The 27,417-nt window shown below is 54.4% G+C and overlaps 1 protein-coding gene across 2 annotated transcripts in view; it reads right to left on the reverse strand.

Moving 5' to 3' along the window:
- ITPK1 (inositol-tetrakisphosphate 1-kinase) overlaps positions 1-24,252 on the reverse strand; it is a 163,558-nt gene extending 139,306 nt beyond the window's left edge. Inside the window, exons 1-2 of one of the 2 annotated variants that reach the window (XM_027520674.1) lie at positions 24,113-24,252; positions 23,418-23,649 (exon numbers count right to left, since the gene is read on the reverse strand). In XM_027520674.1, coding sequence (XP_027376475.1) covers positions 23,418-23,512 — 95 coding nt within the window. In that variant the 5' untranslated portion in view covers positions 23,513-23,649; positions 24,113-24,252. Of the gene's footprint in view, positions 1-23,417; positions 23,650-24,112 lie in introns of those variants that run through there. The other variant, XM_027520675.1, reaches the window with a different exon arrangement.
- Positions 24,253-27,417: the final 3,165 nt, after the last annotated feature.

A 27,417-nucleotide genomic window follows, 5' to 3' on the forward strand; every position in this document is an offset into this window, starting at 1 on the left:
TGAATACTCAGGGTTGATTTCCTTTAGGATCGACTGGTTTGATCTCCTTGCAGTTCAAGTACACAAATGTAAACACGGATATAGGTATGCATGCGTGTTTGCTTGCATTTGCTGAAATATCCTGGAAACAAAACCTAGGAACGATTCCAAGAGAGAAGACAGGGTGACAGGGCACAGCCAGGACCAGACCTTTCCGCTTGCCTCTTGATTTGAATTGTGACTATACTGTCTATTTCAGCACATTTATATTCTCTGAAGACAAAAAAAAATGACACTTCCCTACATGTCCTCCAGGCCAGCTGGCCTCCACCTGCCCAGCTCACACGCCTGCTAGGGCTCCGACAGTCCTCAGGACAAGCCCAAACTGCCACAGCAGGGCTCACCGGGTCCTGAGCCACCTGGTCTCAACTCAAGCCAACCCCAAATTCCAAGGTCCAGACGGACTGGACTGCACTGGGTTCCTAGGATGCCCCCTCCAGCATCCATGATCTTGCTCCATCCCTCCAGGGGCGGCTCTGGGGTCACCCAGCTCTCACATTGGAGCAGAGGCCACTTAACCTCGGTGAGGGCCTCCTTGTTTCAGGTCTGAGGGCCTGGGGGGGGGGGTCCCTCCTCCCTCCACTGCCTGGTGGGGTGGGGGTGGGGGATGGGGGGCTGCTAGGCAAGGGACTGAGGCAGACAGAGGAAGGGAGCTGCCCTGCAGCCGCTTGAGAACAAGGAAGAAAAGAAACAAGTAGCAGGGCTGTATCAGCTCCGTGCCTACAGCTCAGGAGGCTGAGAGGGACGTCTCTCCACCCTGCGCACCACACCTCCCCTAAACCAACAAGAGGCTGTCAGACAGGCTCGGCTTCAAGGACTCCGTTTAAAAGCCACCATTTCATCATCAAGAGCCTGCCGTGTGCTAAGTACCATCCACGAACCTCTCACCCCCCACTGGCCCTGCAAGTGGGGGGCTCTCACCAACCCCGAGGGAAGCTCAGAGATGTGCAGTGACCTCCTGGAGGGGCAGCCAGGCTCCGCAGGTGAGGGGGCACCTCCAGGTTCCAACCTGTACACCTGTACTGCCGTACAGACCTGCCACTCAGAGAGAGGATAATCAGGGTGCCCCCTCCCCTGTACCCCATCTCAGCGCTCTCCAGATGCTCAGCCTGGCGAGAGAGGAGAATCAGGGTGCCCCCTGCCCTGTACCCCATCTCAGCGCTCTCCAGATGCTCAGCCTGGCGAGAGAGGAGAATCAGGGTGCCCCCTCCCCTGTACCCCATCTCAGCGCTCTCCAGATGCTCAGCCTGGCTTCCAGGGGCTCCCTGCAGCCCCACTCTGTCCCCAACCCAACACGTCTAGAGCCCCTGTGTGAGAACCCTCGATCTTACAGCATCACACCTTCCCACGTGCCAGCTCACTCATCTGTCCACTGGGCTTGCCCCGACCCTCAAAGGTCATCTGCAGGGTCAAGCCTTCCTGGTCTTCCTAGATGGAGAAAGCTGTCCCCCACCACCACCACCATTCCAAACTTGAATGTGACTAGTCTAACCCTTCAACGCTCCCATCTCCCCCACCCAACTGAGCTCCGGTGCTCCCAGCTCTGAGCATGGGCTCTGACCCAGACCCACAGCACCAACTGCTAACCCCACGCCCACAATAACAACACCATCTACCTCCCATTTGTTACGGACCTGTGATGGGGTATTGCTGATATTCATAAGTAAATAAATGTGCCCAGCAATGAACGACGGAGCTTTACACCCATTACTTCAACTGACACACCAATCTTGAAGGTTAAAAAGTGCTCTGTTTATCCAACAGATGTAGAAACTGAGGCTCGGAGAAGCTCAACAACTTGCCCCAAATCATAGAGCTGGACAGTGCGAGAAGCAGCTTGAAATCGAGGTCCCTCCTTCCCAAAGCCGACTCTGGATATTTTGTTATTCAGTTGGAGGGAGAGGAGCCCAGGCTGCCCCCAAGCACACAGAGGGGTCCCTGTGACCACCCAGCCAGAAGGACAGCCTGCTCCAGGACACAGTCACACACGCAGGCCATCACCCACTTGAGGACGGAGCACAGCCCCAGGCCCACGGCAAGCGATGCTTTGCAGCTCACATTTAACATCCTCAGGTTGACGTGCACAGACAGCCTCAACACCTTGGCCTGGAGCTCAGAACACTTGCTGAAGCTTTTAAAGGGGTTCAAGGACTATTTTGTGGGGTGATTTGATGGGTGCCTTCCCTCTCACATAAATAAAAGTCAAACTGCACCCCATGCATGGCCATGCATGCACCCCCAGGCAGCCCTGAAGAATGTGGCCCCTGCCTCCCTCCCTATCGTTCCCTCCCTCACACGTCACAAACCTAGCTCTGGCCAGCCCTCCTCCTCACTGCTCTGAGGCACCCCAGGGCCTTTGTACTTGCTTCTCCCCCAGCCTGAGATGCTCCGGCCTCTCTGCAGCTATTATAACTCATCTCTGATCAGCCGCGTCATAGGAGGAGTCTCTCTTTTAGAAAGGCCCTCTCTGACCACTCTGGGGACAGTCCCCGGACCCCTTTGCATCACTGCTTGCACTTCATTTCCTGTTCACCCCCGGACTGACCCCTTTAACTCACTGGCTGATATGTCTGTTACCTACACAGGCCTCCCCCCATAGACCAAAGCTCAAAGGACAGGGTCCTGTCCACCCTGGCCGCAGACAGATTCACACACTCATGGTCTCTCACGAGGCCCAGCATGTTTGCGAACACACACTTGACTTGGGGGCGGGGTGGGGGGGACCACAGGGGCCGTCCCGGTAAAGATACACAGAAGCAGACCGACAACAGGAGACGTGGCCTGGGAGCACTCCGGAAATGATCGACCCCCAGCAGTGTGGGGGCAGGGGTCGGGTGGCAAGAGCTACAGCCTGATTCACTCCAGTTTCCCCTTCAGACATCCCGAGGGCGTTCCCAGTTGGAACGTTCAAGAACCTTGTTTTGAACAAGGTTCAAACCTCGTTTTCTTCCAGCTGAGAAAAGGAGCTCATCAGGTCGGGGGCGGGGCTGCCACAGGTAACACCAGGTCTCCGAAAGGGGCCCAGATGCCCCCCACCCACACCCTGCAGTCCTGCCTGCAGGGCTCCCTGGGTCAGCAGTCACACCAGCCTCCTCTCCTTATACAGACGTTGTGTTCCCAGAGGCCCAGGCCTCAGAACGCCTGGCTTGAGCTGGGCATAAAGTGGGCACTCATAAAGGATGAATGAAGGATAGACTTTCATTCCTCAGAGAGTCCACTCCAGACTGAGCACCCTGAGAGCCCCCAAGCTAGCTGCCACCCTTCACCCCGCCTAGCACAGCACAGCTGGGACCTCCTGGTCCTAAAGAAGGGTCCAGGGCCTGCCTGGTTGACACTAAGGCCAGATCATACACTCATCTGCACGAAGGTTCCCAGTCCATGACTCCTCCCAGTATCCGCATCCTCTGCAAGGACTCTGCTGCTCTGACCAGGCCAATGGAGTGGCATTCATATCACTGTCCCCATTTCACAGATGAGAAAACCAAGGGCCACACACACCGTTAAGCTCTCTGTCAAAGGTCACACATCTAATAAGTCACAGAGTAGACACTGGACCACGTTGTGTCTCCTAAAATGTCTTCTCTGGTGTCAAGTGCAAAGTGTTAAGTCAAACGAAGACAAAAGGTTTCTTCGTTTCTTGTTTCTGGCAAGACATCCTAGGATTTTTCATACGCTCTTGTGTATTTTACATCTCCAGGTATTCACTGCTCCCCAAATTCACGTGACCACGGAATTGCTCCCTGGAGGATTAGCCTGAAGAAACCATGTTCTAAAGGACGCTTACATGCCATCTCTCCCGAAAACCTAGGCCACAGGTGTGGAACAAGGAGCTTTCACCTGGGATCCATAGGACCTCTGCTTCGGAGAACCTGTGGCCTTCTCTGAATTTTGGTGGATGTATATTAGCACATAGTACAGAGTGGTTTCTTCAAATAGTCTCTACAGCTTTCATCAGGACCTCAAAGGTCTGCCCAACCTCCAACAAAAGTTAAGAACCAGCCGTTTCACAGAAACAGGTTTATGTGACAGCCTCAAAAAAAAAAAAAAAGAGGTGACGTTCCCTTTCTCACCCCTTGAACCTGGGTGGGCCTTGAGCCTTGTTTTGGTCAACAGACCGTGGTGGAGACACCATGCCTCCAGGAGCCTCGGAAGCGCCCACTGTCTTGGACCCCTGCCCCCCAGAGCACACCCAGGCAGCCTGCTAGGGGATCAGACACACGTGGCCAGGTCACCCCCATCACCCCGGCTGACCAGAGGCCAAGCCCCAGGAGCAGAGACCCTGACTGACCGGCCGCTGACCGCAGACACACGAGGGAGCCTGGCCCAGACCGCCAGCCCACCGCGCAGTGAGCTCACAGTGGTTACTCTGGGGAAGGTCTGTTATTCAATGATAACTGATAAGACTCTTACACGTAATGGAATTGATAAAAATCTTAACTATACATACAAAGTAGGAAGGCAATTATATTCACAGTGATACCCATCGAAGCATTATCTACATCAGCAAGAAAACTGGAAATAATCTAAATAGTCAATCATAAGATTACAGCTCAATATATCACAGCATAGACGCCCAACAGAGCTATCACGAAGCAATGAAAAAGGATCATCCTCTATTGCACTTCACTTTCAGGTGTGGCAGCATCACCGGGTTATGTTTTAAGTCCCTATCTTTTTTTCTAGCAGGGGTGGGGTACAGTGGATGGTGGCGAGCTGACACTTTTATCATCTTTTAAGATATCTGATGTACGAAAAGGAAAACGAAACTATAAATATATTATCATATGGATTATGTTAAGTCCTTAGCTTTTAAAGATCACACTGAATTATTTACCTAAGAAATATATCTGAGATTTTTCTCCTAAATAATAATAAATAAAACAAGAGAAGTCATAACTTATGGTTAATACTTGGTATTGGGGGGGTCATTTTATTATTCTTTTACACATGTTGGAAATGGTCATAATAAAAGCTAACAAAAGTGTTTTAAAGATCACTCTAAAGACTAGCAACATGGAGTTTGTTTAGCTATAAGGCTGCCTGCAGAAAGCAAAAATCAAAATGCTACCCATACAGTGTTTTCAACTCTGCAACTTTAGATACAAAAAGGAACTAGAGGTGGTTGGGTTAGGAGTAGAGGAATGATCTGTCTCTTCAAATTTTGCTTTCATGATGTTACACGGTCTTTACAGAGGACCAAAAATTCCAAGAAAAAAGATGACATGCGTTCATTTCCTTCAGCTGGGGCTCAGCATGAGTGAGGGGCTGGCTGGTGGGGGGCCCTTCTCAGAAGCACGTGGGATGGGAAGGGGGAGGGCTCTGCAGAAAGACACGGAAGGAAACCCACACTTGGCCAGGCTGTCGAGAGGACCCTCACCTGCTCTCAACGTGCCCCCAGCAAGAGTGCTGGGCCGGGAGTTTATCATCCAAGAGAGGTCCTTCCCAGTTTAAGGGACCACACCAGATATCCCTTTCTTTGACCAGTTTTGAAGTCAGAGATGATTTCCAGCTATTTATCTACCAGCAGAAAATTTGGAGAAGAGAAGAAATTATTTATAATCAGACCCCCCATTATGTGTCAAAGACCACCTCCATCAATTCAGAGGCAGGCTGTCACTGCCTCTGATCCCCCAAACTGCCCAATTAGATGCTCACCCATTTTACAGATGAGGAAAGGGAGGTCCGTCACCTGCCCAGGTCAGTCATGCCCTGGGCACTGGGACTGGGCTCAGAAGCCAGCTGCTTGGCCCAGCACACCTGTCAGCATCCTTCCCCAGTAGCATCTGCACTAAGGGCCACATATATGCAGACGGCACAGGACCCCAGCCTCAGGTGGATGTGCCCCTGTACAACCCCTGCCAGGATGGGTGCTACTGGCTCAGTGTTTGTGTTCCCCACAAAATTCACGTCAAAGCCCTAACCCCCAACGTGAGGGTACAGTAAGTCCCCTACATCCGAACTTTCAAGTTGCAAATCTTTTAAGATGCAAGTGTGTTCCATCAGTGTCTGGTGTGAGTGAAACTGCGGCTTGCCCTCTGTCTCCTACTGCTGACGATCTTTCAGCTCTGCCATCACTTTCCTCCCCTCCCCTCTCCAGTCACATTAAGCGTAGGAAAGCATAGATAATGGATCATCTCTGTTTCAGAAACAAAAAAGAGGGCTGTGCGTGTATGTGTGTGCATGCATAAACACAGGCTTGTGTAGACACAACACACGTCTCAGAGGACAGTCGAGAGCAAGGCAACGTGGCCGCCTTGAGGGCCTGGGGTGAGGTCTAAGGGAGACCGGCTTTCCACGGCACGCTCCCTGCTGTGGTTTAAATTTTGATCAGGTTCGTTATTCCTTCGTAATAAGAGTGTCTTAGTGGTATTCACAGATCAGATGGGAACCTGCCCAAGAGAGACTGCGGAATTTCATGCAGATGACCGACCTTCTTGAGCTTAGCTTGTTTTCAAGTGCTGTTTTTATCAGCTGATAAACTGAAATGACCCCTCCTCGCTGCCTCACGTAACAGACCTGCCGAGCCGTCAGCTCGGGCCGGTAGTCCCGTCAGCTAAACCGGACGCTTTGGGTCACAGACTCGCTCGCCAGGGCCTCTGAGCTCTGAGCTGGGGGCCCGCAGAAGGGGACTCTAGTGAAGGCCAAACAGCTCACAGTGAAAATGAATGAGATCTGAGCTTCCTGACCCCGCTCCCTCCTCGCACAGTCTCGGAAAGCCCTGCTGACAAAAGTCAGGCCAGACCTGCAGCCCACGGTGGCCAGGGCAAAGGGGAGGGCCCGGGACAGCCCTCTCTCCACTGCGTTCCCACCCGCATCACCACTATCTACCTGCCTCCGAAGGCTACGCCCCGAAAAGGAACCACTGGCCCACGAGACTTCACAACAGCCAAGAAAAGGGCCTGGGGGCAGGACAAGGGCTCTGAGCAGGGCGGCTGCTGGCTTCTCAAGGGTCCTTCCAGAAAGGAACCATGTGGGACCAAAACCAGACCCTCACCATACCCCCTCCCCCAGAACCTGAGCCTTCTCCTAGTCTCTGGCCCAGCCCCTTCACTGGGGGCCCTCGGGACTGAAGGGCCTGGGTGTGGGACCACCAACCAGTCACCAGTCACCCCCTCTCCTTCCCGGTGGAACTCCTCCCGCCAGGCTTGCTGGGACGTGATGGGGCCGGCAGGGGGGTCCCGCGTCCTGCACTGACACGCCCCTCTGCGGGAGGACTGACCCCTCACCCACCCACTAATTCACAGCGGCGGCGAAGTCCTGCAGGCTCCCCGGGGGAAAGACAGCTCACACTGCCCGGTGAGCGTGGGACAGGGCCAAACGGCAAGAGGGCGATAACACGTTTACATAACACAAGACTGTTTCACCCCAAATACTCGGTGTCAAAACCCCACAGTTCCTCCCAATGCAGACGGGCGGAACAGGGAAGACACCAGCCCTCGCCCTGGACTCCAGGCAGCTCTGCCCCACACCCCGAACTCCATCCCTCAAGGAAGGGTTACATAAGCCCTTCCTCCAGGACGACCCAGCGTGACCCTGGGCCCAGGGCCCTCAGAATCTGCCTGGGTCCGACCGACTGTGGAGATAAACCAGGCTCAGGTTTATTTGAGGGGAAAGCGGAAGCCAGGGGCCCACTTGCAGGGATACTCGTCACCCTGCTCTTGGGAACAGCGCCCTGACCCTGGAGTCTGAGTGCAAACTCTCAGGCAGGCAGAAAGCCCCTACCCTCCCACCAGCTGCCCTGGAGCCCAGAACCGGGGAGCACCCGCACCTCCCCTGGTTGCCCAGCGGCCAGCCCGCTGTCTTCAGGGAAGTACCCAGCTTCCTACGTGGGGTCCACCCTGCCCACACGCCGACCATGGGTTCAGGAACCGGGCACTCCCCGGCCCCCACAACTGGTTCAGGGATGAGGGTGTGACCCAGGCTGACCCTTCCGAGGTAGAGGGGAGGCCCAAAGCCCCCAGCCCGCGTTCGCACCCCAGCCCCCCCCCCACTAGCTGTGACCCTGAGCTAGTTCCTTAACCCCTCGGGGCCTCCACTCCTTCTATGAGGAAACAGGGGCACTCCAAGCCCACACCCCAAGGGGTGTAATGTAGATCAAAGGTGATACCACATGAGGACCTCGGCACTCAGAATAAAGGTCAGCTGTGAGAACTCATCTTGCATCACTTGGGCCTCAGAACGAAGCCACACAAGGGAGACTGGGGAGGAGAGAGACCAGGTCCTGCGGACACCATGAGAGCCCCTGGATCCACTTGGACCTGAAGCTGCCTCTGCACTGTGTTAACACTTACAGGAGCTACTTTATGACTGAACCTGGTCGGCCCTGAGGTTTCTACTGAAACCCAGACACTGCTGTGACTCGTAGAAATCAGTCAGAGAGCTGCTTTTCTCTCAGATCATTAACTTCACCCCAATAACTCGCCACGTCTGTCGGCTGATGGAGAAAGAAGAGTGCCCTGTGGTGTCCTCCACTGATGCAGACAGAGGTGTAGGCGCCTGGCCAGTCCTCCAGGCTCACCCCCAGGGGAGTCACCATCCTTCCCCTTCCCCTCAGAACTGTCTGTGTCCCACATGGCCACCCCCGGACCCTTCCCAGTGGAGCACCTCAAAGAGTTTGCCCCTTTGGCATTCCTGGCAAGGCTGGAGGAAAGACCACTGGGATGGTGGCAGGGGGACACCAACTATCTGGGCCTGTGGACCAAAGAACTCATCCTGGTCAAGGAGAGATCTGTCAACCATGACCCAGAACAGAACAGAACAGAACACACTCTGGCCTTGCTTTCAATCTGCAGTTCCCTGGAGGCCAAAGGAAGCCCGCTCGTGGACTCCAGGACGAGGGCCCAGCACGCTGGGCTGACTCACTGAGTGCTCGAACCTGCAAGGCCTGGCGCTCTGAGCTGCAGATCCTCACCTGCAAGGGCCCCTTCTGGCTCCGAGGGGCGGGGAAACTGCTGCTCTGCGATGGCGAACTGCTGCATCTCAGCAGTAAGGGAGGGGCGACACAGACAACACAGACGGCCTGACTACAGGTCCGGGGAGTGAAAGGCAGCCCTCCCGGCTTCTGTCAGGGATGGCCTCTGGCCCAAACAAGAAAGGAGAAGCTTGTGTGCTGAGCCCCTCCTGTGCACAGGCATCAGGTTGACTCCTGTCAAGGAGGAAATTAAGGCCCGACTGTTGTTTGTTCAATCACTAAGCCATGTTCGACTCTTTTTGACCCCATGGACTGCAGCGCACCAGGCTAACCTGTCCTCCACTATCTTCCGGAGTCTGCTCAAACTCATGTCCCTTGAGTCAATGATGCCATCCAACCAGCTCTTCCTCTGTCACCCCCTTCTCCTCCTGCCCTCAATATTTCACAGCATCAGGGTCTTTTCCAACGAGTCAGCTCTTCGCATCAGGTGGCCAAAGTGTTGGCGCTTCAGCTTCAGCATCAGTTCTTCCAATGAATAGTCAGGGTTGATTTCCTTTATGAAACCAGGGAGGGGCCACCCAGGCAGTAAAAGGCTGTGTCAGCATTCACAGCCCATCACTGACCAAGACACACACTGTTCCTGGGACACCAATCTAGCACGGCCCCACCTAAGAGGCTTCTGGAACTCGGCTTGCCCATCTTCTTCCCAGATACGAGGGCTGCTCACACATAAGCTCAAACATACGGTCCATCAGCCTTTAATGGCTGACTCTAACACGAATAACAGTATTTACCATTTGCCCACCAGGCGCCAGGCTCTGTGCTAAAAAGGACTCAAGCTGCCTCAGCTCACCCAATCTGTTAAAGTATTCTGCTGCAGGCTGGTACTAAAATTCCCATTTCGGGTATAGAAATGAAAAGCTCAGAGAGGTTAAGTGGTTTGGCCCAAAGTCACAGAGACAGCACCTCTGCCTCCAAGTTCTTGAAGCTCCTTCAAAAGCATTTCCCACTTCTGAAGCCAAGGATTGGCTCCAACAAGAATGTTCCCAAGAGCCTTCCAGGGCTTTGGGGATCTTTCCAAGGTGCTTCTGAAACCCTCGAGCTTCAGTGGAAAAAAAGCACCAAGGTTCCCCAAGGTGACCCCAGAAAGGGACACACATGGCAACTTAAACAGAAGTATAAGTCCATTTGCTGACAAAGGTCGGTCTAGTCAAAGCTATGGTTTTTCTAGTAGTCATGTACGGATGTGAGAGGTGGACCATAAAGAAGGCTGAGCACCTAAGAACTGATGCTTTCAAATTGTGGTATTGGAGAAGACTCTGCAGAGTCCCTTGGACAGCAAGGAGATCAAACCAGTCAATCCTAAAGAAAATCTATCCTGAATACTCATTGGAAGGACTGATGAAGCTGAAGCTCCAATACTTTGGCCACCTGATGCAAAGAGCCAACTCATTGGAAAAGACCCTGATGCTGGGAAAGATTGACGGTAGGAGGAGAAGGGGGTGACAGAGGATGAGTTGGTTGGATGGCATCACTGACTCAATGGACATGAGTTTGAGCAAATCTGAGAGATGATAAAGGACACAGAAGCCTCGCGTGCTGCATGGGGTCACAGAGAATCAGACATGATTTAGCAACTGAGCAATAACAAGGCCATGGGGCCTCATCCACACGGGCTCAGAGCATTTCAAGGAAGGAGTTTGAGAGGCAGGAATGAGGGGATCCTGGGAATCTGAGTGACACTGTCTGGACAGAGCACATCACATACTGGGAGACCCAAACTCAACATCCACAGACAGATGACAACGCTGCTGAAAGGTGTCTCAGTTGATGCCCAGCCTGAGTGAACACCACCTGAGCCAGGACCTAAATTTCCTGATTCCCAGCAAGCCGTGCATCCAAACGAAACTGAAAATGAAAAGGAGAAAATTTTAAAACTAAGGGGTGCTAAGGACAGGTCATTAGAAAGAACTCAGACAAAAGGAGAGCCATCCTCGCATCCTCTGCCTTTACTTACAAAGAAAATAAACTCTAATGGTCAAGAGTCTGGGCTCTGGATTCACAGAAGTGCTGTTCAACTCACACCCCTAGGAGGGACCAGCTATGAAGTGCTGGGGAGGTCAGTTACTCTCTCTGAGATTGTTTCCACATGTGGAATGACAGCCTTAAAGCACAGGATCAGGCTGGTGACTGGACCTCCAGGATGGGGAGCTACTGTTATTCCAAGGGTTTGCTGCTGCTGCTGCTGCTGCTGCTAAGTCACTTCAGTCATGTCCGACTCTGTGCGACAGAGTCGCACAGCAGCCCATCAGGCTCCACCGTCCCTGGGATTCTCCAGGCAAGAACACTGGAGTGGGTTGCCATTTCCTTCTCCAATGCATGAAAGTGAAAAGTGAAAGTGAAGTCGCTCAGTCGTGTCCGGCTCTTAGTGACCTCATGGACTGCAGCCTACCAGGCTCCTCCGTCCATGGGATTTTCCAGGCAAGAGTACTGGAGTGGGGTGCCATTGCCTTCTCCAATGCATGAAAGTGAAAAGTGAAAGTGAAGTCGCTCAGTCGTGTCCGGCTCTTAGTGACCTCATGGACTGCAGCCTACCAGGCTCCTCTGTCCATGGGATTTTCCAGGCAAGAGTACTGGAGTGGGGTGCCATTGCCTTCTCCGATTCCAAGGATTTAGCTATTCTCACAGCACTGGAAACAATGCCATGATGTCCACGGCCTCATGCAAAGGAGCCCACTGTCCCCTCACCACCAGGGCAGCCACAGCAGCACCTCCAAGGACATAAGAAAAATAAGTACATTTCTCACCAGCAGGGGCTTTGATGCCCAGAGGGTCAAGCAGCAAAGGTCTGAGCACCTACAACCCCATGAGCACAGGCCGCAACATGCCTGCGTGCAGGTCAAGGTGAGGGTGAGGGGCTTGGGGGCTGATTTCGAAAGAACCAGAACTCTTTCCTGATAGGATCCTGGTGTCCCTGCCCAGACCTGCCCACGCAGAGGCAGGAAAAGATCTCTGATGAAATGGCCAGCATTCCTTTTCTGTTCAAGGAGCCCTTGAAAAGGGCCTGAGTGCTAGGACTTTTAGGATAAAATCTTAAAGAAGATATGCTTTAGTGTCAGCAAGGCAAGGTTCAAATCCAAGCTGCCCCATCTACTGGGTCTAAAACTAGGGGCTCACTCTGCATCTTTCTGGGCCTTTGTAACCCGGGCTGGGGTGCAAAGAGGAAACTCCATCCAGAGAGAACCCAAGAGGCCCACAGCACTGAATGGTCCTCAGAAGATGCCCAGGGCCCTGGGAGGATGAGCACCAACCTGACAGCCCCTGGGGACTCACAAATACCCCCACACGTGCCAACATGCCCCCGTTCTCTCCAAGGGTCCCCGATCCCCTCTGGGAGAATGGAAGAGAGCCCCCACACAACCTGCACACCCCTCCCTACCACACCTCCCTCCCTCAGACCCAGCCAGGCGCACAGCAAGGAAGAGGCTTCCGTGGCCCCAGGCTGCCCTGGGGAGCTCACTGCTGCATGGATCCTAGCGCCCAAGAGTGTCCAGCACTCAGCAGGCACTCGATAAATACATACTGTGTGACTGCACAAAGGAGTGAATGGGGTGCTCTGCAAAGAGAAGACGCCCGGGGCAACCCAGACTCACCCTCTGGGAAGGGGGCGCCGAGCAACCTACACTGGGACGGGTGCCCCAAGGAGGGGCTCGAGGGTTTTCCACACCCTGGCCCTCAACTGTTGGATGGATAAGGGTGCGAGGTAGAAATGAAAGCGAAACTCCCACAGTGGCCTCCACTCAGCACCCACCTACCACTCCCAGCCCCTCCCAGGAAGCAGTCAGCTGAGAGGCCGTGTTTTGGTCACGGGTGCTGGAGGACCCCAACACCAGAAAAGGGGGAAGGAGGGGGCAGGGGGGCTACCTTGTCTGCCCTGGGCTGGGGGCTCTGGCCAGACACATGTCAGAGACCCCAGACTGTGGCCTGGTTGGATAGGGGGGCCAGTGGGGAGGGCAAGTCCCAGCACGTATGAAGCGCTCCATGCTCAGTAGCCCTGGAGGGGGGTGTACTAATGCCCCCCTTTACAGAGGGAAGCACAGAGGCTCAGGGAAGTGGAATGACTCGCCAGGCATCCACAGCCAACTGGGCAAGTCTTGTCGCTCTGACTGTACAGTCATCTCACCACCCACCACGCCTCCGGGCCCAACCACAACGCTCAGAGGATGCTCAGAAAAGAACGCCTCGATTTTCTTCTGAAACTGGGTTTCAAGCCAGTGGTACCTGGATGAGATGATGGCCAACTGGCAGGGTGGAAAAAGCACAGTTTCAGGAGTCAGTGCGCCCCGAGGGTGAGTCCCAACCCTGCCACTCACAGCCGGGTGATCTGGCAAGTCATCTCGCCTCTCCCTATGCCTCCGTGTTCTCATCCAGCATATGGAGACACGCGACCCGTCTTGGAGAGGACATTCCCCATCTTCAATAGTGCCTGGCCTGTGGTAGGCTTCACCTCTGCTTGGAAATTGGGTGTGAGTCACTGGAGGGAGCAGGGGGCATTGAACACAGCCCTTCTGCAGCATCGGGGCCTCCTGGATGAGCCCCCAGTTCTGGTTTCATGTCTCAGGCTCCAAAACCCGAGCAGGCAGAAGGCTGATGAGGAGCCAGTGGGTTTGCAGACAACACCGCAGAACAAGGGGCTCTGCAGACCAGGGGCTGCCCCTCCCCCGCCCCACCTCTGCTCCTGGCCCCCTGCCTGATAATCAGCGTGCACCTGGCCTAGCCAGTCCTCAGGAATGCTTCCTGAGCAAAGACCAAAGCAGCTCCTCCCCAGCCCCAGGATCCGCCACTAAGGAATTTCAGTGTAAAACAGGCGCCGGGAGGCAAGACATTTTTAAAAGGGGAGAGTTGTTGTTGTTCAGTCCTCCAGTCGTGTCCAACTCTTTGTCATCCCATGCACTGCAGCACGCCAGGCTTCCCTGTCCACCACCAACTCCTGGAGCTTACTCAAACTCGTGTCCATTGAGTCGATGATGCCATCCAACCATCTCATCCTCTGTGGTCCCCTTCTCCTCCTGCCCTCAATCTTTCCCAGAATCAGCGGGGAGAGAACACTGCCCACAAGGTAGCAACCAGCAGGCAGGGTAGCTGGCAGGCAGCCTGTTGCCACTGCCCGTCCCTCCTCTCACGTAACGAGGATCAAACAAGGCAGTGGATGGTGGGTGCCACACCAGAGCTACCCAGGTGGGCTCCAGGCAACACAAGTCCCACACAGCGGTTCTGGGGACAAACCAGCCCAAGAACCTTTACATCCCAGACGCCCTCCTGGAGGCCCCTTTCCCAGAGAAGCCCCACAGTAAAGAGGCTGCTCTAGCCTGTTTAACTCAGCGCCAAACATGCCTGATGGCTCTGGGGTGAGGCCTAGTAACACTCTTCAGGAAGTGACAGTGTCTGTTTCCCAGAAGAATTGTCAGGGCACTTGTTAAGAGAAGGCTCCCAGACCCTTTCCTTGGAGGGTTTTAAGCGGGGGACAGGTGGACTCAAGGATATGTTCTTCATTGATGCCCCAAGTGCTTCTTCTGTTGGGAAGGTCAGCAAACACCGGCCTGGAGGAAGGTGCTGTGATCAGTTGCTCAGTCCTGCATCCGACTCTGTGCGACCCTATGGACTGTAGCCCCCTGGGCTCCTCTGTCCATGGGATTCTCCAGGCAAGAATACTGGAGTGAGCTGCCATGCCCTCCTCCAGGGGATCTTCCTGATTCTGGGATTGAACCCGTGTCTCTTACGTCTCCTGCACTGCAGGGAGATTCTTTACCCCCTGAGCCATCAGGGAAACCCCTAGAGGAAGGTAAATGAGTGTAAAAGAGAACAAGCATCCTTCCCCCCGCTCCCTGGGGACCCAAGGCCTAAGCTGATCCTCAGGAAAGCTCAGCTGGCCTAAGGCCTACCCAGGTCCCCCAACGGTCCCCCATGATCCCTCACCCCAGCCCACCCTCAAGGCCCAGAAGAGCTCATTCCCGAACACAAAGACTGGACTGAACCAGGCCAGAGGGGAGCATCCGTCCTCCTGTCCAGCCCCCAGAGCACAGCCTCAGGTGGAGGAAGGTCCCAGGGCCACCCACCTGGTCCCTTTTGACACTGTCAGGGAACAAGGCCACTGGAGGAAACATTGCTGCCTCCTCTGACCACCACCTGCCCAACATGGAAACCGACCTGCCCTTACCCAGGTGGCTGCCCTTGGTCCTCAGGGCACCCAGGGCCACAGCAGAGGCAGGCCAGGCAAGTGACCTCCAGGCAGCAGACCCCACCCGCCCTGTAGCTCTTTACCTCCCAGAGGAATGGGCACTCGCTCTTACTAAACGTCACCTCCTCAGAGAGGCCTTCTCTGGCCACACAGTGGCTGCAGCTGCTCCTGCCACGGCTCTCCCATCTGCAGGCTTCCTGGCTCTAGCTCCATCCTGCAGCATTTTAAACGTGTCTGTATGCTGGTTTCCCTTCGTCTCCTTACCAAGCCTCTAGGCACAGGAAGGCAGGGACCAGCTAGCACAGGGCAGGCCAGGGTGGAGCCTGAGGACTTGCTGAGTGAATGAAAGAATGAGGGAATAAGGTGTGCCTGGTGGCTCAGTGGTAAAGAATCCACCTGCCAACGCAACAGACGGATTTGATCCCTGATCCAGGAAGATCCCACATGCCGCAGAACAGCTAAGCCCATGTACCACAGTTATCGAGCCCGTGCTCTAAAGCCTGAACTACTGAGCCCACGCTGCAGCAAGGAGTGAAGCCCTCGAGGCCTGGAGCCTACGCTCCACTACAGGAGAAGCCAGTGCAGTAAGAGGCCTCCTGCACCCCGTAAATAGACAGCAGCCCCCCCTCGCTGCAACTAGAGAAAAGCCCACGCCGCAAAGAAGACCCAGCACAGCCAAATAAATAAATATAACTATTTTTTTTTTAACGAAGGAATACCATATGTAAAATAGACAGCCAACGGGAATTTGCTGTATGGCTCAGGAAACTCAAACAGGGGTTCTGTATCAACCTAGAGGGGTGGGAGACGGGGAGGGAGGTTCAAAAGGGAGGGGATATATGTATACCTATGACTGATTCATGTCGAGGTTTGACAGAAAACAAAATTCTGTAAAGCAATTATCTTTCAATAAAAAAATTAAAAAAAATGAAGGAATAAAGCCGATGACCTGACCTGGGATACACCACCTTCACCCTGGGGTTTCTTTCCTGGCCCAGGGCACTCCAGAATCACAAGCAACTCTGCTGAGTCACAAGGGCCTGGAAAAGGCTTCAAAACCCACCGGTTGGTTCCTTCACCCACTAACAGACACCCTCTCTGAGCCCCTACTGTGCGCACTGCTACAAGCAAGCACTGGGGGGCTTCACCAGGGAACAGAACTGCCCAAGTCTCGACCTTTATGGAATCCACCTGCCAAAGGAGAGAGGGACAAGGAGCGGAGAGAAATAACAAGGCCAGCCAGGAGGCACTAAGGGTTCGAGATCCTAAGTGAAGCGAAAAGAAAACCAAGCATCTCTCAGAAGCCATCCAGGGAGGACTTTGACGTGTGTGTCCCGCTACTCCCCCGGGGCGGCTGGTGGCTGTGCAGAGTGGACCCAGCGCGTTCTGCCAGCTGGGGCCTCCAAGGGCGGTTAATACAGTGGGCACCCCACACCCACGGGCCTGGGAGGGAAGGGGCAGGAGTTGGGGGGTGGGGGGGTCCTTCACGGGAGTGGTTCTCAAATCCCCACAGCCGGTGTCAGATCCACCCCCGAGCCCTCACCCCCAGGGGCTGTCACGATCCTCTGCCCCGCCACCACGATGGGCCCGGCTGGAGGGAGAGGCCCCGGGCCGCAGGGACAGCTGCCTTCTCAGGGCGGCTGGGAGCCGGCAAGACAAAGCAGCAGGCGGAATTCAAATAGCCCAGTGGGAATGGCCTCATTCACAGCTCTGGAGGAAGCGCTGTTTGAAAGCAGGCAGTGGGGAGAGGGCTCTGGTCTAGGAGTGAGACGACCCCCGCCCCCCCACCCCCATCCCACAGTGTGACCTGGGACCAGCCACCCCACCCTGCATGGGCTCCCCTCCCAGCAAGGCCGCACATGCCCAGGCCGGCCAGCAGAGCGGGAATGGCTGCGTGGACCAGATTCCCGCACCCAGAGGGATGGCGTCTGAGATCCACACGGTGGCAAGGAGTAGGTGCTCAGCTCCTGGATGACCACGTGCTTTCTAAATGAATCTGGCTTTCTAAAAAAGGTACCAGAATATTCCTGTAAAAAGCCGGCTTACGAACTGAACTCAAAACACAACGAGGAACAGAAACCCTCTTTAACAGCCAACTCTCATGCGGCACTTCACTACATGGGCCTTTGCTGAATGCCCCAAGCCTGCTAAACATCGAGGAGAAATAACCCGTGGAGTGGAGGCAGGAGGGCCCAGGGGTTGGGAGGGAGGCCCCAGCCTGATGCACAAGTGAGCCGAGCTCTGCCCCAGCAAGCACGGCCATCCCTGCCCACGGGAACTCAGTCCTCCCATCATAAGAGAAACGCAACCAACAGTATCATTTCTCACCCATGTGTGTGGCCGAGATCAAAAATGTCCACACACTGTGCCGGGGAGGGAGTGGGTAACAGGTCCTTCCGCTCGCTGTCACCAGTGAGCAGCGCCCTGTCCTGGTGAGTGGTTTCAGAACTGCCCCGAAAAAGTCAAACGCCTGTACCCCCTCACTCATCTGGCAATGAGCAGCCAGACCAGGGGGTGGACCATGCCCTGCCTACCATCTACACCAGTAGACGCCAAGCACAGGGCAAGAAATAGGGTCCATTGTTTTAACACCTGAAACCCACAGCCGTTAAAGAAAGGAGGTAAGTGATAAGAAGTGTCCCCAGAGAAGCAGTGATGGGCAGTGTCTCTAAGACACAGCGTTTCATGAAAGGAACCAAGGACAGAACAATACGTGCGGAAGAGATCCATACACGTATGCCCTGTGTTTTGCACAAAACCCTTGGGGTTGGGGGGCGGGGGGGGCAACATAGGAATAGGGGATTTTTTAAAAAGGTTATTATATTATTATATAAAATCGTGTGGGGCTTCCCTGGTGGCTCAGATGGTAAAGAATCTGCCTGCAATGCGGAAGACCCAGGTTCTAGCCCTGGGTCAGGAAGATCCCCTGGAGGAGGGCATGGCAACCCACTCCAGTATTCTTGCCTGGAGAATCCCATGGACGGAGGAGCTTGGCGGGCTACAGTCCATGGGGTCGCAAGAGTCAGACATGACCTAGCGACTGTCACACACATACAAAATCACATGTGTGAAACTTTGGAAAACTGTAAAGTACCACAGAATTTCAAGAATCATTCAATTTTTTTTTAAGTTAAAAAAAAAAAAACCACCTCGAGAGAAAGAGACTGCCGACAGCGTGTGTCCCTGAGTGACCGGAACTCAAGAACAAGGAGGAAATGGACTGACTTTTCATTGTGTATTTTGAGTCCTTTTCATTGTGTATTTTGAATCCTCTAGGTTTTAACATAGGCATGTATTAAATATTCAAAAAGATAAAACAATAAATGTGAGCTAATCATAGCAGTAGCGCGATTGGCATGGAGACTCTTGGCATTTTCAGGAAACCCAGTACAAACTCCTCTTGAATCTCCAAACTTGAAAAAAACAAAAGTATCATCTTGCGTTAACATAATTTCTTCAGGCTCTGCATCCATAAAACAGGTGAAGACCGCAGCCCCGGCTTCCAAGGGGCTGTAAGATCCCCACGGGCTGGGTGTGTAGGGAGATGCTGGCAGGGCAGCAGGCAGGGTAGGCTCCCCCACCCCGCACCCCCAGCCTTGCCCCAGACCCACACCCAGGCAGGATGAGCAGTCAGCCTCCCTCCTGGACTTCAGGGTCGCTCTAAAACTGCCCCAACTAGGAACACTCAACCTGCAAATGCCCAAGATCCAGGAATAGACAGACATTTGCGGGCAGACGCCCACTCACCCACTCCCCAAGGACCAACTAAAAAGTAACAGCAGAAACCACCACCCACAGAGTTCCAGGCACAGTCCGGGTCCCCCTGAGCGAATACTGTCATCAGCCTCACTTTACAAGTGAGGACACCGAGGCACGAGCCCCGGTCACATGGGTGGCCTGCTGTCGAGGCAGGCCCGGCACCCGGGCAGGCTCATCAACAGACAGCAGCGGCCCTGGCGGTCCATCTTCTCCCATAGGAAGCCCAGTTCACCCCCGCAGCAGGCTGGTGGAACGTGTTTATTTGAAAGGCTAAGTATGAACAGTCCCAGTGTGCATCTGCAAAGGTTACTTAAGTCAGTACCTCCTCCCACCCCCATGCCCCCAAAATGGTGCCAGATCCAATCATTAAGAAACGGAAAAAATAAAACCCACTCACAGACCAGCATCACTTAACCCTGGAAACAATTCTCCTTCCTCCCCACTATGAATCTCCCCAAAGATAGAACCACGCTAAATCCTCCCAGCAAAAAGAACAAACCTAGAGTCCTTCATTTAAAGAAAAGAATGAGGACTTCCCTGGCAGTCCAATGGATAAGACGCAGCGCTTCCACCACAGGGGGCGCAGGTTCGATCCCTGGTTAGGGAACTAACATCCTGCATGCTTCAAGGCATGGCCAGAAATCAAAAAATTTTAAACATTAAAAAAATAAAATAAAAATAAAGGTATGGAGGCCCTGAGGGTATGGGCCACCTGAGAGGCCAGGTTCTTGTCAACAGCAAACTCCCAGCTCCCTCCTCCTGCAGCTTCCCAGAGCCCCGGCCTAACCTGGGCAAAGAACTTATTAATAAACAAGGCAGCCACATCCTCAGGTGTAAAGGCCTGGGATCTGGGCTCAGGGAAGCCCTTCACTTCGAATCCAAGTCCTTCATATGGCCTGAGCCTCAGTTTCCCCATTCTGCCACCCTGGGCTGCTGGGAGGATGACATGAGATGAGGTTCCGGAAAGGAAAGCGTTCGGGTCAGCTGACGTGATGGTAAAGACGGACAGAGGTCACATTTCACACCAAAATGCTTTGCGACGTCGTGTGTCTTTCCACCACAGCCTGCACCGCAAATTCAGCTGCAGGAAAGAGGAGCGGCGAGGCGAGGCGCTGGAGGGCTGACACAGAAAACGTGGACACAGCGAACCGGGTCAGCCAGCACATCCGCACGGGCCACCGCAGAGAACTGAGAGCATTTAAAAAAAAAAAATCACCCAACATTTTCAACTAACAGCTTTACCTCTCAGCTTCCCCTCTGAAGTCCCTTCTGCGTGTGAGGAAGCCTTGAGGCTGCTCCAGGGTTAGGGGAAGGGGCAGGCAGGTGGGAAGCCAAGGGGACACAAGCAGAGCCATCCCTGGAGAGGGGGAGACTCACTGGCAAATGTCGGGAACGAACAATCCCGCAAGAAATAAGCCAAGTCAAGGCCTATCTGTCAGGGAGCCAGAGGGATGCTCCTTAAGACACCACGCTTCCACTGCAGGGGACGCAAGTTCGATCCCTGGTCTGGCAACTGACATCCCACATGTCTTGCAGTGCAGTCAAAAAGTATATAATTTTTAAAATTAAAAGAAATTAAAATAAAGGAATGTAGGCCCTGAAGGTATGGGCCACCCTAGAGGCCAAATTACTGTTAACAGGAAACTCGCAGCTCCCTCCTCCCGGAGCCTCCCAGAGCCCTGGGCTAATGCAGGCAAAGAACTTATCAACAAACCAGGCAGGACCAGGGTGTGAAGGGACGGCCCTCCCCCCTGCTAAGGTGTCCCGGTGGGACCTGCTCCTACGGTCCACGGTCCAGACACCTGCAGGGGGCAATGCTCCTTGGAGAGCAGACAAGACGCTTGCTGAGGCCACAGCTCAGGATTGCAAGGAAGAATCTCTGAGACAGAACGGCAGCACCCCTGTGACCATGATGAGGGGGTCCGCCCATTCTAGTAGCTGAACAAAAGGAACAGAAGTATGGAGCCTGCCCCGTCTCGTGCCTGTGAAACAAAGGGGCTGGGTAGACAAGATCTCCCTTCCGGTCCTAAGATTTTTTTTTTTTTTTTTTTAACAAGGCCTGGCATTTGGCGAAACAACTCATCCCGCTGCGTTCAAGTCATCCTCTCCAGCGCTGATACTGCCCCAAACATTCGCAGCAGGACCTCAAGCCATTTTCAAACATCTCTGGACTTTTTCACTATGGAACTCGAGGATGATTCATCACCCATCCAAATGGCAACCCCACGTGACAATGTCCGTCCACAGCCCCTCTCAGCCACTGAAACTGCACCAGCATTCACATCACACCCACCAGCGGGCAAAGGACTCTGGCCACTCCAGAGGGTGGGAGTACTTTGCACCCAGTACAGAAATGCGGCCACCAGGGGGCGCCACCCTGAAAGTATCCATAAAAAAGGAGAGAAGAAACAGAAAAATTCTTTTCGGTGTTTTCCATTCCTTCCTAAGCTTAAGCAACAAAATAGCTAAAGCTCCCCTGATGAAAACACAAAGTGGGTTTCCTGAGGTTCTAGAATGACCCAGATATTTCTCTTCCTCTCTTTGAAGTCAATATTTTGGCCAGAAGAAGGCAACTAGACTTTGAACGCAACCACTCTTTCAGAGAAATGAACACTCCATGCTGGAGCTTCCCCGGAACGGCTGACATCATAGCTTGCCCTGAACCCCCCAGTGTTTAAGGGCAGGAGGGTCTCTGGGGAGGGAAAGGCAGTCTGCAAGTCCAGCCTGAGGACCCAGCCACGAGTCTCAGTCTCGGTGGGAACTGTGTTTCGAGAGCCTCCTAATTACCAAGCAAAACATACCAACCAGATGACAAGCCTCGTGCTTCAGCTGCAGGCACAGGAGGACACAAATAGAGAAAGACCTCAGGAAAAAGGGTGCAAGGTATCAGTGGGGATTTCCCAAGTCTCAGAGGACTGCAGGGGGAGCTTGGGCACCCGACACCAGACCAGATTTCAAGAACACATCAAAGGGGTTTCTGCACATGTCTTCAGTGTCTAGGGCACATCGTCCACGTGTGTGTGTTCAAGCGCCCCTTTCTAATGCTGCAAAAGTCCTCACACTTCCAAGGCTTTGGCTGCAAGTTCCTCCCCGTTTCCTTGTGAATTCCCCGGTCATTTGGCATGCCCTCCTGAAAATGAAAAGCTTGCTTTCTCCCAGGGAAGCCAGCAGGAGAGGAGGCAGCCAACTCCATACCCAGACCGAGGGATGCGCAACCCTCAGGAACTGTTTTAGACAAGGTGTGCCCCTCTGGCTGCAGGGAGCAGAGCGCCTGCAGGGCTGAACAGGCCAAGGAGCAGCAGGCCCTGGGGACAGGCATGAGAGGGGCATAGAGGTGCTGTGCCAGCCTGCACAGGCCAGCTCAGACCAGCCACTCGCTCCGCATGCCAGGAGATAAGGAAACTCAATTGTTCAATTCATCATTATGTTTGGTGACCCAAAAAAGACAAAAATGCAAGGGGGGCCCATTTTTGAGAATCAAATCTACCAAGTGGAGACACGGCATAACAAAAGGTTTTCCACCTGGAGTTTGCAAAAGGCTTGGGGAGCCAGATTCTCTTAGGCTTTCACTAAGAACCAGATTTAACTAAGGGCTTCTCAGAGGCAAAGCCACCATAGGGGAACAAGGTGAGGCAAAGCCGACCCAAGACTGGATGCGTCTGTAATGGACCAAGAATGTGATCCCATCTTAATAAAACACCTGGAGTCTTCACCACTAAGGAACTGCACGGGGTGGGGGGTGGGGACCTCGAGGGAAGAAGGCCATTCTACACAAGCGTTTACATTCTGCACCAGCCACTCCCTGGCTGTGGGACCCCGGGCCAGGTACCCGACCTCTCTGCGGATGGATTCCCCCCCTCAGACATGTGGGCCAGAATCACCAACCCAGCCAATTCTCAAGGCTGGTGCGAGGCTCTAATGAGACAGCAAATGACCTACACGCCAAGTATTGCTACTCGCTTCAAAGAGGCTTAATCCAGCAACATGCAATGACAGATTCTTGCAGAGAGCTGCGCCGGAGGGGCACCTAGTAGGTGCCCCGCAAACACACAAACATGGGTGCCCGCCTCCACGAAGAGAAGGGGGAAGAAGGAAGAGGACCACTCCAGTCCAAAAGTAACCTCCAGCCACAGGCAGACAGCGTGGATTCCCCCCATTTCCCTGGTCCCTCTGCCACCTTCAGCAGCGCTCCCATCACGCCTGGGGGAGCCAGGGGTCTCCCTACCCGGGGTCCCTGTGCACCTGAGAGCCCTGGTCCGTGCCACACCGCCCGTACTGCCCACCGCTTCCCTCGAACACAGCCAGCGGCCACCACAGCCACCTGGCTACTCGGACTCAGGGTCCCCGCGCACCGTTTCTTCCCGTTTCGCTCTAACCTCCGGAAACAGCCCCCAGCCCCCCGAGGCTGAACCTGGGGCTCATGCCGGGGGTCCCCGGGGGGTGGGGGGCTGGAGCCCCGTCCCTCCTTACCTGCACAGCTCGGCGAAGGCCTGGAAATTCAGCTTCTTTATTTTCTTCTCGCTCAGCCAGTAGCCAACTCTCTTCCCTTTCAGAAAGGTCTGCATCTTCCTCTTCGGGCGGGGAGCTCGGGTCCGGAGGAAATCGCCCACAGGCCGAGTCTGGCGGCCCGGCGCGCGCCGCGAGCGTGCGGGCACCTCCTCCCGGCGGCGGGGACGCGGAACGGGGCTCCGGGCGCGCAGTCCTGCCGGGAGGGGCGGGCCGGGGCGGGGCGGGCGCCCGGGCGGAGGGAGCGGCGCTCAGCGCGGCATTCCACTGGCTGCCACCGTGCCGGGGGCCGCCCGCGCCGCCGCCGCCCACGCCCCCGCCGCCTGTGGGGCTCCGGGCGCGCAAGTTCGCGAGCGCCGGGCCGGGCTGGGGAGGAGAGGAGGCAGGCCCTCCCTCGCCAGCGCCGCCCTCCCGGCGCTCGGAACCGAGCCGCACGCCCTCCAGCGGCGGCCACCGACGATCGGCCCCCGCGCTCGGGCTGCGCGCCGCCCCCAAGTCCCTCCTCCCGGCCCTCCCTCTGGCTCCCGATCGCGGGGGGGCCCTCCCGTCCGAGCCCCCGGCGGCGCGTTCGGCCGATCCGAGCCGGGCGCGTGCCCTTCCCGACGGGTTCGGACCCCGGCAGGGCGCACGCGGCCGCCCGCGCCCCCCGCCGTCCTCACCTGCCGCCGCCGCCACTTCCTCCTTGTCCCGGTCCTCGCTCCGGCGCGCGGCTCGCCGCCGTCGCCACCGCCGCGCTGACCCGGCCAGCCGGCCCGCTGGACCCCGCCGGGGCGGAGGAAGCGCGAGAGCGCTGGCCGCCAGGGGGCAGCACTGCCTGCCGTCTCTTAAAGGCGCCGCGCCTCCCCCCCCCCCCCCCGCCCCCCGGGTCTGGTTCTTTGGTGCGTGTTTGTGTGAAAGGCTCAGCGGTGGAGCTTGGGGGATGGAGGGAGCAGGGCTGGATTTAGGGCGATCCTTGCCAAGTGCTTTTACTTTTTAAAGGGACGAGAGGAGTCTCGGTGTGGGCACTTTCTGCCTGTCCTTTCGGAGTGATCGAGCCACTTGAATTTCATTCATCAAAAGCATCTCTGTACCCTGAGCAATATTCAGTCCCAACTGCAGCAGAGGGCGCAGGACGAGCGGGGGGTGGGCGGGGGTTGGCGCGGCAGCAGACACTCGATGAGATCATCTGTCTTCCCCGGAGGAGACAGACCCAGGCCCAGGATGGGGGCCCCTGGGGTTGGGGACATAAACACCCAGGGGCCTTCTCAGGCTTAAGGAGGTTAACCACTAGACACACTCTGGGTTCCCTCCAACGGAGAGGCAAGGGAGAAACTAGAAGCTCAAGCATCAGGGTGGCTGGCACCTTGGTTCCCCTGTAGGGCCCTAGGGGAGCATCCTACCTTCAAAGAGTTTGGGCAAAGTGGGCATCACTCCCCAGGTCACGGCAGGAAAAATGAATGGGGTGGGGTGGGGTGGAAAGGGTCTCCAATTTTCAGGGAAGGCATTTAAGCTGACCTTGGAAAATAAGGATGAGGTTGACAGGCCTGAGAATTGGGGGTGGCTTGAAGAGAGGCAAGGAGAACTGGAAGAACCAAGTTGTTAGGGGTGACCAGACTGGAGCTTATTCTCTAAGGCCCAGCCCTAAGGGCCTGCCTTCTTCCCCTAATTACAGCTTCCCCATCCCTCTTCCTACAGGCCTTCCCAGCTGCAACTAGGTGAAGCTTGTCCACACCAGATTCCAGGAGGAAGCACAGAGGTCTTCTGTCTCCACTCTCAGCTAGCTCCACCCTTCACCCATCTCCCCTCCCTTTACACCCTGGCTGGGTGACCTTGCAGGCCACTTAGCCTCTCTGGGCCTCAGGTCCTCCCTCTTACCTTAGGAGGTAAGCCCTGCCTCCTGAAAGCACCGCAGAAGAGCAGCGGCTCTGAGGCCTAGAGTGTATGATGTTATGAGAGGGTCTGCTGCAGGTGGGAGCAGAAGGAGCAATGCCTGCCGCTCACTGTACTGGAAGAACAGTCTCTGGCTTCAGAAAGACCTGGCCTGGGGGGGGTGGTCCTAGTTCAGTTCCTCCCAGCTTGGACAAGTTACTTAAGTTTTGCCTCTGATTTCCAGGTTGAAAAAGTAATGCTTGCCTTAAAAGATTGTGAGGAGGATCAGGACAGGGTATTAGACTGGTCCTCCCAGCAGGTCATCAGAAATGGAGCTTGTTACTACCTCACCAAGAACTCTTTGGTTTTTTTTTAATTGAAGTATAATTGACTTGCAGTATTACATTAGCTTCAGGTGTACAACATAATGACTCAATGCATTATGAAATGATCACCACGATAACTCTAGTTACCATCTGTCACCACACAAAGTGATTACAATATTATCAGCTGTATTATTGACTATATTCCCTGTGCTGTTCATTACAGCCCTGTTACTTATTTATTTTATAGCTAGAAGTTTGTCCCTGTTAATCTCCCTCACCTGTTTTGCCCATTCCTGCCCCTCACCCCCGCCCCACAACCACAAGTTTGTTCTATCTCTGAGTCTGCTTCTAGTTTTGTTCATTTGTTTTCTAGATTCAGCATATAAGTAAAATCATATGGTATTTGCCTTTCTCTGACTTATTTCACTTACATGATAACCTTTACATTCACCCATGTTGTCACCAATGATAGGATTCTTCCTTGTGACCGAGTGATGTTCGTGTATGTGAGTCTGTGCCACACCTTGATCCTTTCATCTGTGACTCTTCGGTGGCTTCATGCAAGGATTCTTTTTTTAATTTAATTTTTATTTTACATTAGAGTATAATTGATTTACAGTTTTGTGTTAGTTTCAGGTATACGGCAAAGTAATTCGGTTATACTATTAATATATCTTTTTTTTTTTTCAGATTCTTTCCCCATATAGGTTGTTACAGAATATTGAGGCGAATTCTCTGTATTATACAGTAGGTCCTTATTGATTGTTTTCTACATAGTAGTGTGTATATGTAAGGATTCTTAACTTGAGGTCCAATTAAGTCCCCTCCTTGCCCCACCCCAGGACTTCAGGAACCCCTGAAGCTGCCAGAAATCACATGCATCATGACCATAGCTTTCAACAAACCCTCAAAGTCTGAGTCATTGATTACTCCAACTTCCTGTCTTATCAATGAAGCATTGGACCCAGAGAAGGAAAGGGATTTGGCCAAAGTCACAGAGTAGATAAGTGGGAAAGCCTGAACCAGCATTCCAAGGTCAAGAGTTCCCTCACCCCCAAGGCCCACCACCACTGGAGATGAGACGTTTGTGAGAGGAGAGGAATGTGTTCTGAGGGCCAGGACCCGTGCCCAGGGAAAATCAAGATCCTCCCATGCATTGGCAAGACCAGGGACCCACCGACCCACCCACACATCTCTGGAACCCTGGGCAGATCCTGGCCTCAAACCTCCTCTCCATGAGAATGGGAAATTATGCATTTATACCTCTGTTTTAAGATCTTGGTCATCCCTCAGAGACCTCCAGGGCTGGAACCATCCTTCAGAGCTGTCCCACCTTGACCAAGGGAGTGGGCCTTTCTGCTGTCCCCGGCCCTGCTCAATCAACCAAACTTTGAGTATGGCTGACCCAAGGGAGGGGCAAGACCTCAGGCCAAATATTCCTCAGATTCATTCCTTGCTCCTTTCTTTCAGGGCCACGGAGCCCATCAACCCTTCCCCCAAACCCTTGCCCATGTGTCTGTCCCCTCAGTTCAGCCAGTCTGTTCTCTGCACTTCAGCCAGGAGAGACTTCAGATGGCAAGTCAGATTTGATCAGTCCAATCAGGCTCCTAACTGCCCTCCCCCTACCCCACCCAGCTGACTTCCCACTGTGCTTGGGATAAAATCAAAGCTGGCCACCACCCTTCTTGTTGTTCAGTCGTTCCATTATGTCCGACTCTTTAAGACCGCATGGATGGCAGCACGCCAGGCTCCCCTGTCCTTCACTATCTCCCTGAGTTTGCTCCAACTCA

The sequence above is a fragment of the Bos indicus x Bos taurus genome, chromosome 21 (assembly GCF_003369695.1).
Source record: "Bos indicus x Bos taurus breed Angus x Brahman F1 hybrid chromosome 21, Bos_hybrid_MaternalHap_v2.0, whole genome shotgun sequence".
NCBI lineage: Eukaryota > Metazoa > Chordata > Mammalia > Artiodactyla > Bovidae > Bos > Bos indicus x Bos taurus.